At 37.5% G+C, this 14,218-nt stretch overlaps 1 protein-coding gene and 1 long non-coding RNA gene across 2 annotated transcripts; both read right to left on the reverse strand.

Annotated features, from left to right (window-relative positions):
- Positions 1-3,223: 3,223 nt before the first annotated feature.
- On the reverse strand, positions 3,224-6,755 carry LOC114751065 (protein SMAX1-LIKE 3). Its single transcript, XM_028939731.1, has 3 exons — positions 5,312-6,755; positions 4,580-4,811; positions 3,224-4,477 (listed from the first exon to the last, which is right to left on the reverse strand). Exons 1-3 carry the CDS (start codon positions 6,487-6,489, stop codon positions 3,413-3,415), a joined length of 2,475 nt encoding a protein of 824 aa, XP_028795564.1. The 5' UTR covers positions 6,490-6,755; the 3' UTR covers positions 3,224-3,412.
- Positions 6,756-12,032: 5,277 nt separating this feature from the next.
- On the reverse strand, positions 12,033-14,218 carry LOC114751066 (uncharacterized). The gene is made up of 2 exons (XR_003740707.1): positions 14,153-14,218; positions 12,033-13,112 (listed from the first exon to the last, which is right to left on the reverse strand). It is a non-coding gene; the product is annotated as an uncharacterized LOC114751066 (long non-coding RNA).

Here is a 14,218-nt window from a genome sequence, read left to right on the forward strand (position 1 = left end):
TTTGATTGATTTCTTGAAGACCTTTTCTTTTTTGAAAAAGCCTTATAAGCGACAAATTCTCGACTTATGCTAAGGGTTTTAAATAAAGCTGAGAAGATAATCATCTTTTAGCAACTCTAAAGTAGTAAAATCAATCTTTAAGGTTTAAAGAAGAGATGCTTATCTATCTTCCTTTCTTTTATCTTAATACTTTTCGTTTTATATGTTATGCTTTAGGATTTTATATTTATTTTGAACCTATGTACCGCAACCTTTTCTAGCTTTCCAAAGAGGAGAATGTTGGGTTATGAAAATCAACGATTCTTTTGCAAAATGCAATACACAAAGCTAAGCATAAAAAGTAGTGCTCTTTTGATGTATCTCCTGGCGAACATTTTACTTTTTCCCTTCAGAAGTAGAAAAGTTGCTTCTCCAATTTGCACAAACCTCACGTTATGGATCATTGTTTTAACTAATAATTTTTGTGCAGTCCAATATCAACTGTATAAGCATAGATTAAGGATGCAATGTGCAATTTAAGCTTGCCATTATATATATACTCTTCCGATCATAAATAAAAGACTTATTTTGTAATGTAAATAGAGTGTATATATAGCACTTTCAATTTTTCTTTAAAAAACAATCATGTAGCCTCTATTCACTTGATAAATTTTCCAAATAATCAAAAAACTATTCGTCAAATATTAATCGACATAATATAGAAGTAGCTTGGTGGTTTAATTTAATTTGCTATTTTTTCAGCTGTCCCTTCTCTCGTTTCACATTAATTCTTTTTATCTGCATCATCACCAGGATATTTTATTGATTGAATTCTATTAAATCCAATCGATTCGAAACAAGATGTTTGGCAAAACTCAGAGTTCATCAGAGATTAAGGAAAACAAATAAAAGTTTACTTCTGCTATGAAGTATGTATTTGATGCTATTCAATTAATGAATCCGTTAGTAAATAATACTATACTAATGATAATAAAGTTTGCCTAATGTGAGAGATTTAAAAGCAACAATTGGGAATAAAGTGAAAAGGTGTTCGGCATGATTAGCCCTTCACTATTTGAACTCTTAATTATTACTTAATCCGGACAGAGAGCTGCTGGTAGATTCCTGATTATAGACGACTTTACAGCAATTTGGATGGCAGGTTTAAGAAGAGAATAACTGCGTACATGTTCAAGCCATTTCCGTAACAGCCGACGTTAATTATTTCATTAGGAATACAGAAAACTGATAATCATAGCTATTCATGTATATTTAGTGCTCCATTTGACTAATCCTTTTTATTTGAAATCAACCAGCAGTAGCCAGAAAAACTTTAGAGACATGAGCCATTTGATAATAGGTGTAATGGAAGCGCGGTCTTAAAGTTAAGCTATCTTAATTAGATATATGGAGGGCTCAAAATATTTTGTTTTCAGGATGGGTTCAAGCATAATTGATGATATGGAATTCCTCGTACAATGCATCTGTACATGTGTGTGAATGCGCTCGGATTCACTTTGCTTTTTATTTGATTTTCTTCCTAAGTAAGCAAAAACCCAAAAATAAAACAAATATAAATCCTAGTCATTCCCAAGGGAATTATCAGAGGGATGTGCGAGTGCAATAAAATAATTTTTTTCCTGAAAAAATATATAATTAAGATAACTTTATATTGGTCGTTAAGTCATAAAATATTTTATGAAAAATAATGACAAACAATAGGCATTGGTTGGCATTATTGTACTACGTACACAAGTAAAGAAAATGGATCACAATCAGTAGTTGTGTGTGTCTGTAAGTGCTAAGTAAAAAAAAGAAAATGAAGGCTGAAGCGAAAATTGGAAATTAACAATTCATAATTAAGAATAATTTTAACTAATTTGTTGGCAATTACAAGTATATATCATGTGAATGCATGCCACGATTATATTTTTCTAGTACTATATTATATAAAATAAGTTATATTATTCATGAGCAATGATATATGTGGTTTAACTCAAATTTCATGCAGTACATACAGGAAAATGTGCCAGTTTTGAAGAATTATTCAAAAGAAATTGATCCTTAAAAAGTTAAAAAAACATTTCCTTTTTTTAACAAAATGATGGATACAAAAAACCTTTCAAGTCCCATTTTTATTTTTTTGGAAAAGAAAACATTTGAATGAAAGAAACAAAATTTCAGGAAAAAGTACTAGCAGTTGAACTTTTACAAGCTTCATATATACGAAGTTTGAATCGTCTATACAATTTAAGATTTTCGTTCAGTGCTGCTTACTAAGGCAGAAACTTTCTTTTCATGAGCTCTGGCTCTCTTTAACTTTCTGAGGCAAGAAATGTCTCTAGTTATCCCTACTTGGAAGCATTCTCTCCTAGCTAGTGTTTTTCTTTCCTTACTATATATATAACTTAATTATTTGATTTGCACCCAGAAAAACCATGAGTGGTAGGCCCCAAGCTCCGCGTTGAAAAGATTAGAGACATTATAAAGTAAAGTTATTGTTTTCCGTGTAAGGAAGCTAACAACGCGTATCATGATGGGGCGACCCCCAACTTCGCATCTGACGACAAAATAAATAAATAAATTGTAGTTATGGTGTATTTATTGAAGAATTAATCATGAAGTAATAATTGCCGATCACGGTAGAGTTTTTAGTAAGCTTCAAACTCGCGCAGTATCACAACTAAATGCTGTTCCAATGAAAATGAAGAATCGATCGAAGGGTTCGATCACTGGGAAACGTAGGGTCAAACAAATCACGTCCAGAGGCCTAAATTATTGTGAGAGTTCATTAAAAAGTTAATCAAAATAGTTCTTTTGTGTTTGTGTGTGCACGCGCTCAATCAAGAAATCATTTAATCAACGTTAAAAAATATCGACTGTTATTGTTGCAAAACATCACGGTGAGCAAGGAAATGAACGAACCAAATCATTTAATAGCTAGACTGTGAATTACCGAACACGCATGTTTATGGAATTTTAGGGCTAAGTTATGATAATAAAATATGAACAGCTCATCGCCATATAATGAACAGTCTAATCAGATCGTCTGCAGATTTCAGACAAGTACTATAATGTTAAAATATCACACTCCTTGTTTATATGTGAAGAAGCGCGCGCGCGCACAGATCAGCAGATAACTTGTTTGGTAAAGAACCCAAAATGTATAGTACCCAAAAAAAAGGTAAAAGTTTTTTTACACGGAGTCGAGACCATGCAAGTTCCATAGTAGTAGAGAGGGATATAACAATTTAAACTCAGTAATATACATGTAATTCTACATAATTAATTTGAAGTGCGTACTGAGGTATGCCATCACATTTCACCTCCAGACCAAGGAAATTCAAGGATATGATGAAAATAAAGTGAATAGAAAGAAGCCTGAAACACAGAAAGAGGTGGAGGAAGAATTATTTTGAAAATTTGTTTGGCCTCATAATTCCGGAATTTTGAAGATTATACGTCTATCGACGGATTCAAGAAGGCCAATTTCATCCACGGACTGATCCTTTTCGCAGTCCTCATCATCATCAATGGAAATATTCAAATCCAAAGCCAGACGAGGGCTTGTATCCTCCAAACTAGCTACCTCGTTCTTCTCTTCTTCACATGACTTCTGCTTCGCTGGTGGAGAGCACGCTCTTGACCTCGAACTGAAACTTTCGCAGCTCAGAATTATGATAGCATCACTAAGCCGGACTTCTTCACCATTCGAGTCCGTTATTCTTCCTCTTTCAATGACCCTTTTAAATCCCAATTGAGAACGACAATCTAGTTGCTCAATATCTTCAACTAGAAAAACTCTATGAGGGTTACTAGAGACTGCGTCCGCGAATCTGTCGATATAACTGCAACTCCGTTCGTCTCTTGATCTCTTGTTTCTGCAATCCTCGGTTGAATCCGCTCTTGTCGAAGAAAAACTGCTTAAGGCTAGTGAGGCGATGTTCCTCTGGGACCCAAACACAAGCCTAGCAAGTTCTCTGGCTATTTTCTCTTTAGCCCCCACATCAACTCCCTGGAATAACAACCACGTTTCTTCCTTTACTTCACTACTGTTTTTTACCTTCCCCTTTCGTCTTATCATGCCGGAACGGCATTGTAGAATTGTACTCACAATTTCTGGTATTATATCTTTCTGCCACGGCACTTTTCTCTCCAAACCATCGCATAGGGTTTTGAGGTTCTCCGAGTTGATCTCTCCGAACCTGCTCATGTACTCCGTTTCCATCACGTCACTGGAAGAGGTGGAGTTTGGATTCGATAATGGAAATGGTTGTTTCGTGTCCTTGTGCTCTGGGATGTAAATTTTCAAAGTGGGCTCATTGGGTGTGTTAGAGTTAGCACTTGATGAGATCCAGAAATTAGGGTGCAGCTGGTCATAGGAAGTAGATGAAGACGGTGATACGGAGGAGAATGTGAGTGTTTTCTCAGTAGAAAAGGGTGGAATTTGGATTGAATTGGACGCGGAGCTCCACTTGTGGCGAACTAGGACACAGTCCTGTTAAGGGAAAAAAAACTCAATTTATACTTACAAGTAAAATGATATTTTCCATTAATTTTGACGAGTAATTAAGTTTGGGTTGTCGGATTAATTGAAGACCTGATCATTGGAAGCAACTCCGTTACTCTCATCCTTGCACTGTTGGAGCCATGCGGGAAGGCTTGAAGTGCTGGAGTCACTATTGCAAGTGCTACTCGGCAAGCTTCGAACTTGGATGTCGAACATGGCGGATGGCTCAGCCAAAGAATCCGGGCTCTTCTCCTTATCCCCTTCTGGTAATAGCCTTCTGGTTCCTGTGTCGGCTTTCTTGGTCGACTCATTTTGTAGACCGCTGAAAAACGAAAGTGAAATTCAATTGATGATCATGAGACTACTATCATTCGATAACTCTTTAATTTTTTCCCTACATTGCGCACACACACACTCCGCTTTCCTACTGATTAGAAGCCGAACAGTAACAACATAATGGAGAGGAAAAGAATTAAGAGAAAGAACACCTGTATGAAATAATATATTGAACGATTTCCAAATCGTTGGAAGAGAACAAAAGGCGAAACTTCTTTCTTTGTTATTTTTAATCAGTGAGAAACAAGACTATAATAATGGCAGACAAGTTACTCGTCTCATCAGTACATACAAATATATTTAACGTAAACCAGTTAAGAAATCATCTCCCGTAATTAACCTAACTTCGAAAGCAAAAGACAGATCTTTTTTCTTTTATCCTATTTTTCTTCATTGATATTCATTGATTTGGAAAGAATCATCTTGGAAATGGAACGTAAAGTATAAGTAAAATTAAAGCAGCACTAGTATCACATCATACTTTACCTGTCGGAGATGAGACTCAGGCTCAGGCTTCCCACAGGTATTGTGAGAGGATGCAGACCCCAAACAGTCTGCAACGAGGGAGATCCATTTCTGCATCTCATGTAAGTCTGAAAAGTGGCTACACCCATAACAGAAAATCTTCCATTCTCCCCAATCCCGTTAATAAGTTTGCCAATCTCCGAGATCATGTGCTCCACGGGACAGTAGTAGACTCCCCCTTGCTGGCTCGAACCAGCCCTGTATTCAAATACCCAATTAATATCTCCTACGTACAAAATAAATCCTTTGCTATGGCAGCTGCTGCTTCTAGCCGAGTTCCTAAGCTCCTCAATCTTGTTCTCAACTTGTACTCGAGAGACATGCCCAAAAGCAGAAAGAGAGAGAGAAATGAACTTAACATCTCTCACACCCTCCTCGTCAACATCCCCTTTCTCAACTTTCTCCATCACTCTTCTTACCACTCCTTCTAGACTGGCCACACATTCCCCCACAAGCACACTACTCCTCATTCTTTGATTCCTCAAATAATCCAAAACACTAGTAACATCCTCCTCCCTAACCGTTGAAATCGTTTTCCCTACGTTCGAGGTTATGTTATTATTACTATTATTATTTTCCTTCGACTTGCCACTCACAGAAGGCGAAGGGGCATTCTGGGAGCATACATCCAAAGACACTGCTTGTTCTACATTGCTTTTCACTTGGGTGCTAGAGAACCCGGCCTCCCTCATGACTCGGCTTACACTAGGATCGTCCAGAATTGAAATTATGAGTTGCTCCAACTCTATCTTCACCGCCAAGAGAGGTTGCTGCTGACTCTCAATGGATCCTCGGCGCTGGTGGGCCTGGGCTCGCTTAAAAGCGGCGACGAGAGCGTTGGAGATAGAAGGAGAGTGAGCCGGTGGGCCTAACATGGGACTCGACGAATTGGAAGCCGGTAACCGGTTGAGGGCGACGTTGAAGCAAAGCTCTAAGGCCTTGCACTGCAAAGGATGAGAGTGAGACTGCAGGCAAGCCGTGCGGAGGAGGCCGTTGGAAGCAGCGAGCATGGTGTTTGCCACGTGGAGCGGAGTGACCTGGGCATGGCCCCGACGCTTCGCTAGAGTCACTGCTTGCTTCACTACGGTGGCCGCCTCTGCGGTTAGCCCCTGCTGAACAGCACAGCTTCCTGTTCTCATGACTTCAGCTCAAACAACAGCTACAGTACTCCGAGTAAGAGATCAGCGAAGTGGAGTCTGCATCGATCAGCTTTATATATCGACTCGGATGTGGGAAGAAGTTGCGAGGTTCGGGATAAAGGATGATATAGAAGAAAGAGGATTCATAACATATCTATTTGCAGGTATAGCTTTCGAAGCCTACCCCTAGTTACTCTATAATGAAGAGACTTACTAAACCCATGAAACTTTGTCTATCTTTGTATCTGATCTATGGGGCTAGAGAGAGGGAGAAGGGGGGGGGAGGGGGGTCGTGAAACTTATGGAAGGAGGATAGTGTGCTTTTCTTGAGGAGGAGGTAAATTTGGGGGTCCAAAGTAAAGTTGATTTTGTTATAGAAAGTGGATTGCATGTGCTGACGAGCAGGACTAATGCACCAGTATCAAAGGCAACTCAGCTTTGCCCTATCCATAGTACTCTCTCTCACTCATTCACCAAATTTCGTAAAAATATATATATATATAAAGTTGAGGAATTGGCAAAGTGGGGCGCTTTCTTTTTCTATACGCATATCCAAATACTATTATTATTTTCTCGCTGCATGAAGGAGAAGAATTAAGTCGCCCAATTAGGCGCTTAATTATCTTGAATTCAACACTCGAACAGTCCCCTTACTGCAGTGTCCATATCCTTAGTGAGGTCGTCTTCCAATAGTACACTATTGCAATCAAACTCTATTAAGGAACTCCAATATTAAAATAGTTGTTCGAGTGACAAGGGTCACCTTCTCGTTCCTAAAGATGAATAAATAAATAAATAAATAACGGTAGGCTTAAAGTAACTTTTAATTATTGAGGTAGAGTCACAGCGCTAAGTTTAAGTAATTAAGAAGTGGCTCAGCGAGCAAGCTGGAGAGAAAATGGACGATGACGCTCCTTATAGTAGAAGAATGGAGAGAGGGGAAACATCTTTTTCACCGTCTGCCAAAAAAACGAGGACCTGAAAAGAGGAAGGGAGGTTAAGAAGGAATGGGGAAGTGTGTACGATTTTCTTCCGGACCCAAAGACAAGGGAATAAAGCGACACACTTTGCCTTCCTCAATTTTATTTTATGGAAATTTCCAACATGAAAGCCAACTTAGACGCGCACCTTTATGAGCCTCATATGCATAGGGATTACGACCAACATTCTCCTCTCATCGGAATCTCACATTCTCTCCCTCTCTTTCCTCAATTTATTGCATAAAGTTGCTCCTTTTTTGTCCCTAATAATTCATTCTAAAAGAAAGAAATAAAAAAAAAAGAGAGAGAGAGAAAAGATTACCGCAATACAACGACCTCCATAACTGTGAAAATCTACATCTAGTAGTTCCTCATTCATTTGTATCTCAATATTGGCCTCATGAACAATTAGAGTCGAAAATCATCGCTATCAGCGATACCACCAGGAGGACAGAATGGCGAATATTGAAGAATTTGAGCAATTAATCTATTGACTTCAATTTCTTATTCTCAAACTTCTAAGCTAACTGACGTTCCTTACTTCATTAAAATTATCGAAAATGGTCATTTCAATGTAAAATGTAGTCAAAGGAATAGGTTTCCAGTAATTGAGATTTAATGACTCTGTACTCAACCTCGTACCTGCAAGAGGGCAAGTAGGCATACTTGTCTTGAAATTTTATTTGATTTTACTAGGGAAAATTTTAAAATTAACTAACTGTAACCCTGACTTTTACCTGACTTTCACTTTTGACCCCATGTGATTAGCTCTGGATCCATCGCTAATCAATTTTACTTTTGCTAGTTTGGTTGCTCTCGCCATTTGTAGCTGCAACGATCAGCGTGCATTTCTCAATTTTCGTTGAAGAGTTTTCCTTTGTGAGAATTTTACTATCCAACGATCACTTTGCATGGCATTGCTAGCCACCCAATATTCTAGGTGGTCGCCACTAGACCCCAATTTTACAAAAACAATAAGAAGAAAGAAAGCATAGCAGAAATTTTCTGCACGTGCGGTCCAGTTCACACTTACTCGATCATATCAAGCTTGATTATTGATTCTAATTAACATGATTGACTTTAGTTTCCTGAGCTACATATTATTGTTCTGCACAGTAGTTTGGTCCTATGAACAGAAGGTCTAACCCACTAACTGAATTCCTAGTTTACACATATCCATATCACAAGACTATTTGTTAAGCATCATCCAAGAAGAGCCAAGAAAAAAATCCATCATTCAATATATGAGACATATATATGAAACTTAAGAGCATAATGCATTTTAAATTTACAAAGAAAAACAAAGTGGCAGTGTCAGCAAGTGCAACGGGCTATGAAATATGGTTGAATGTATAAGGGAAAGTGCATTAATTATGCGTTTGATTCTTTATGGTCCACCTGAGCTGTGTAGGTATCTTAGAGAGTTGTGTCCGATTTAGGGTTTTGGGTGGAACACTTCAAAGCATTGAGGAAAGGCTTTGCATAGAAAGCAGAGCAGGGATAGAATCACTCATCAGTGCAGCCCTTACATCAAGGTGTTCACCAAAAAGAAAGCTTACAAATTCTATAAAGAAATGAGACCATATTTTCCTACACAGGGCATATCACTCTTTTTATTCCCCAATGATGTTCCACTTTTGCTTGTTTTATACTGTGATCCATGACCTATCATGAATGCGTGCTTCAGTCAATTCTACTCTCACTCACTGCACCTTCGTGTCATTTTGGAAGAAAAAGCTGCGTAATAACATCCAGTATATGCTGAGCAGCATAACCAGAAAGAAAAAGAGTGTATGATCGAACAATCATATATAGGTAAACCAGTGGATGAGCCCTCCATGAAAAATATTTTACTTCATATGTCCACCAATATAATACCTCATGTTTGGAATCTTTAACTCCATTTTGGTACTTCGGTTTACGCAAAGCTCACATAAATCCAACGTCGTCACTGTGCAAGTAATTTGTGTACACGTGACAGGCCCGAGACTATACAATGAGTCTTTTTTCTCGTAGGATCCTGACGTCCTTAGAAAAAAACCACAGGTAATACAAATCTAGCGACCGTTTATTCCTTGTGGGTGGGCGAGGATGGTATAGTGGAGGTAGCCAAAGAGCTTCCAGTCAAAAAGTCTTTTGCATCTTTGTTTGGCATAAAAAGACTTACAAAGAGCACCAAATTATTTGAACACACAAAGCACTCTGCTATGCGAGAAAAGCAGTGTTTGAATGAAAGAGAGGAATATGTACACTTACTTACAACACACCCTAACTCAATACTTCTCTCTCTCCCCCACCAATAACGGTTAACTTTTCTTTTATTTTCTTTCCGTAAAAGAAAATTAAAGGATAAGTGTTTTAAAACCAAAGAAATGAAATGGAAAAGCCATCCTAACTGTTAAGAACTATATCTTTGCTTAGACACCCATGAGATTTATATATAGCAAAGTGAAAGCGAGGACAGTCTTTTATCTCCTTTCGCTATCAAGGTCTCTTGATTTTCCGGGAAACGCATTCCATTAGAGCTCAAATATTTTAAAACATATCATCATCTTCTGGCTAAAGTAAAGCGCTGTATCATAAAGCAATATTAAAAGTAAAAAATGGCATTATCTACTCAAAAGGGACGCTCATTTTTATGCTTTTGAGCCTTCAAATAAGCATCTTCAGCCTCTACGTGGCCATGTGGCTGAAAGCAATATCCAGCAGAGGCAAATGAAACTGAGGGCAAAGAGTGAGAAAGCAAAAGGATTAGTTAATAGTATTGGGAAGGATGGGCAGCTTTAAACTTTAAAGGCTAAAATGGCATGTAAAAGTTACCCTAATTTTGATATGGCAGCCTTGTTCGTGTAAAAGCGATGGAATTACGTCCTCTTTTCCCAAAAGTTCCTGATTATATAATACTTCATATCTTCGGTGCACTGAGCAAAATTGTGCTTCACTTATAACTTGAAAAGCGAACATCATTAGAATAAAAAATGATTACACTGCCTCACGCCCTCTGTTGAAAACTGCACAAATGTAGAAATTTTAGCATTTCATGGCTGCGTAATTAAGTGTGAGTTATGGGGTTTTAATTTCCAGGTCATTTCCGTAAGCCATATGCCTAGTGTTGTCTCGAGGCCGCCTAATCTGTGCTAATCAAAACCCAAATACCAATAAAAGCGTCAAGCAATATTCTTTGAAAGCGATGGTATTAGATGCCTTATTTCTATTTTATGTGAATAGGATTAGAAGTATTTTGCTTTCGAAATTATTGATGAATATGACAAAGCATGAAACATCGATAAATCCGCACTAAATCTAAAATATTATTAATTATTAAAACCTCAGACAATAATGACAGCATAAGCGTCCGACATATTTAAAACGCAGATCCTAGGAGAAGGTATGTAAGCTTACAATAATCCATCTGACACAATTCATCCGAGTTATATAAGCATGAATTTCGAAAACTTTTATAAATAAACGAATACATGAAATCTGACACGGTAGCTTCACTTCAAACAGGCTATCCAAGCCATATTTACTCAGCATGACATTCGATCTTTTCTATGTATGTAAAGATAGACGGTTATAACGAAAAGCATGGACAACTAAAAACTGTCTGAATAAATGGCCCAGCATATTTGTCAAAGTGACCAATACAGTGCCGCAGTCCCAGTCTTATGTTTTATGATTAAACGGGTTCAAGGCCCACTAAACCGCCCACCATCTCCTCCCTCGTGGAATTTTAAAATTATGAAATAATTATTTTTTGCGCTCTGAAAAAGAAAAAGGGAAAGAGAGAGTGAAAAGGCCGATGAGAAAATTTAGCTTCGGTATTCCTTTTGGAAATGATTTCAGAAAATTTAAATATTTTTTTTTCCTTTTGCTCCCTTTCCTTTTCAAAGAAAGCCGCCTTTTCTTTTCTGCCCACACAACTCCGGCGAAATTATTTCCACATTGCGTTTCTACTTGAAGATACAGCATGAAAACGAGACGATCTACAGAGAAGGATGAAAATAGAAAACCACATTGATACGCGCAAAGTAAGTGCGACCGCAAAAATTGCTGGGTTTAGAATTCATGGGGAATGAAAATTAGGAGTAGAAATTGGTCCTACAAGAAACCAACATATCAAATATGCCAGACCCAAAAAAAATAAAATAAAATTTTTACATGTGATCAAAACTTAATGACATGCAAAGTCAGCCAAAATAGAAGGGGGAAACACACAAAAAGAAATGTGCCAAGATTTTACAAACCAAAAATCACTCACAATCACAGTTTTAGACACCTCAGCTGTCTCCTCGTCCAGAATTATTATTCTGAAGCAGCGGGTTAAGAATAAATCCTACAACTGATCCCCGTTAGAGAAACAAAATTGTTTATTAACAAGCCTCACAAGATTTTGAATTACAGAAACCAAAGGTCCATATGCCCACTTCATCCAACAGATTGCAGTGGCTTGCTCCTTCTTTACCATTAAAAAAAAAGAAAGAAAGAAAGAAAGAAAGAGAAGGCCTAAGGGAAGTCACAGGAATCAAGAACAAACAAGAATAAAAAGACCATTCAATGGTATATTCAGAACATCATAGATAAATGAAAAACAGATTTAAATATTAGATCATGTAAGAATAAGGAAAACACATCAGTATATTCTTTTTTCTTCAATATCCCATTATACAACTCGTAGAATTTGCAAAGGGATGCTCCAATTTTGAATTTTTGACAGATTGCTTAAACACTTTGACGGACAGCACCTGCACATAAAAGCTTTCCCACCATAGACGAAATGCCTTGTTCTCATATTGAAACCAAGTAGACTAAAAACAATGAGAAAATATGGGTAATACCATCCTTTCAAAACAAATTTCACAGCGGCAGTAAAGCAACTAATACTAGAACTGCACCTGTAATCAGCCAAACACAAACAAAAGCAGATCCTATAAAAACTTAAGCCCCTTTGGACTTGAGCACAACATATGGCCATCTTGATTTACACATCAACTGAGCGTCAAGAAAGAGTTCTAACATCTTCAATAACCATCAGATACATTCCCTTCACTGAGATATTTGTCTAAGATTCAAGATAGTGGATAAAACCAACAGTCAAGTGATTTTGGATATATAGATCCCACGCCGGGACAAAAAGTATTTCATTTAAGTGACAACTACTTCTAGGGAAAAGAATTCTTTTAACAATAAAACCATGAATAGCAGTTCTGCAGTTGCAACCGGCATGCATAAGTTCCCAACAAAATTTATTTTTCAATTTCCTTTCCTTGTCTACTGATATTCTGACAAGATTAGCTACTGGATTCAAGTAAACGTACCCTCTGGCACAGAGAGAGGAATCTAATCGATAGCATAGATCTCTTAATATTTGAACCATGTCAGACAAGTACCAGAAAACCAGAGGACTCATAATAAATTCATGGACTTTGCCATTGCTAATTGTAGAACCAAAGATGATTTAGTACAATATTTAATACTATACTAAACGGAAGCATACTCATCAGCAAGTAAACGTAACACAACTACATCACTGTAGGCATCAAGAATTAATGCACATATTGCTGGCCAAATCATCCTTTCCTCATGATGAACAAACCTAACAGCCTCAGTAGAGTGTAAGGGAAAGGAGACTACCGCAGAATCCTGCAGTTAAAGATATGAAGAAATCCCTTAGCGCTTTGGTTGAATCCTTCAGCAAAGGCAAAATATGGGCAAAACCAATAACGACGGGGAAACACAAAACAAAATTCTAGGGACACAGATGGAGAGACAAATGCTTAAACAATGAACAGATTACAACCTTAAAAAAGATACTGAAGCATGATTTAAATAAATGATGCAGTTCATATTACCACTGCCGAGACAATAATCATCAGGGCCAAAGCCCAAGAAATAACACCAATTTTGCATTAAAACCCTATAAGTAACCTTATGTTGTTGGTGGTTGGAACACTTCATGCAGAAACGGTTTAAGAATCAAAAGAAGGAAATACAGTAAACAGATGAAAATTAGAAACCAGGCATTTGCCTGAGATATCAATTCCTAAGAATCATCCTGAAGTAGTGGCGCCTCAATTTCATAGATTATATTGATTTTTAGAGACGACCGAACCTTTCTGGTACTCAGTGTTCTATGAAATATCCGAATAATTACAATTACGCATGAAATTTGTCGAGCCAATATCAAACGAAAAAAAATAGATGGATATTGTCTATCGCGACTATTGACTATGTCCACTTGTCACTGTCTCCTCACAAAGGTGGAAGGTATAAGCACATCTCCCCCTGGTTATATGGGGCGCAGTAATTGACATATTTTTCAGACACCCCGTTATGTATCAGTGGACTAATTGCCCCGTTATGCTCGTACAGAACTCACATATCTGTAGCCTCGGCATGAATTCAAGATCATAAAGATCACGATCACAGCAGATTATTTGTTTTGTTCAAGAAAACAAGTCAGAGCAACAGAGACAACAAATTTACAGATTTAAATTATCACAAGAAATCAAACTGGAACTAAATGTTGAACTGACAATATACCATGTGGATAAAAGTACCAAATAATGAGTTTTCGGAGGATGGTGACTGCGAATATAAAAATTGTGCAAGCCACTACACCCTAATGAACCGAATTTGTAGGAAAAATAAAACGGGCAATGTATGAGGTAAGAAAGCATTACTTGAAGTGCTGATTCACTGGTGAATGGGGGCGAAGGAGAGTGAAGCGATCTCTTTCTTTTTTCGTG

Source organism: Neltuma alba, unplaced genomic scaffold (genome assembly GCF_004799145.2).
Source record: "Neltuma alba isolate B1F8T4 unplaced genomic scaffold, ASM479914v2 tig00006741_pilon, whole genome shotgun sequence".
In the NCBI taxonomy this organism is placed as follows: domain Eukaryota; kingdom Viridiplantae; phylum Streptophyta; class Magnoliopsida; order Fabales; family Fabaceae; genus Neltuma; species Neltuma alba.

Excerpts from the sequence above, each read along its gene's own strand:
- LOC114751065 (XM_028939731.1), bottom strand. The coding sequence starts at position 6,489 with ATGAGAACAGGAAGCTGTGCTGTTCAGCAGGGGCTAACCGCAGAGGCG. Across the intron at positions 4,812-5,311 it reads CTGAGTCTCATCTCCGACAG|CGGTCTACAAAATGAGTCGA; the intron begins GTAAAGTATGAT and ends TTCGTTTTTCAG. Across the intron at positions 4,478-4,579 it reads GAGTTGCTTCCAATGATCAG|GACTGTGTCCTAGTTCGCCA; the intron begins GTCTTCAATTAA and ends TTCCCTTAACAG.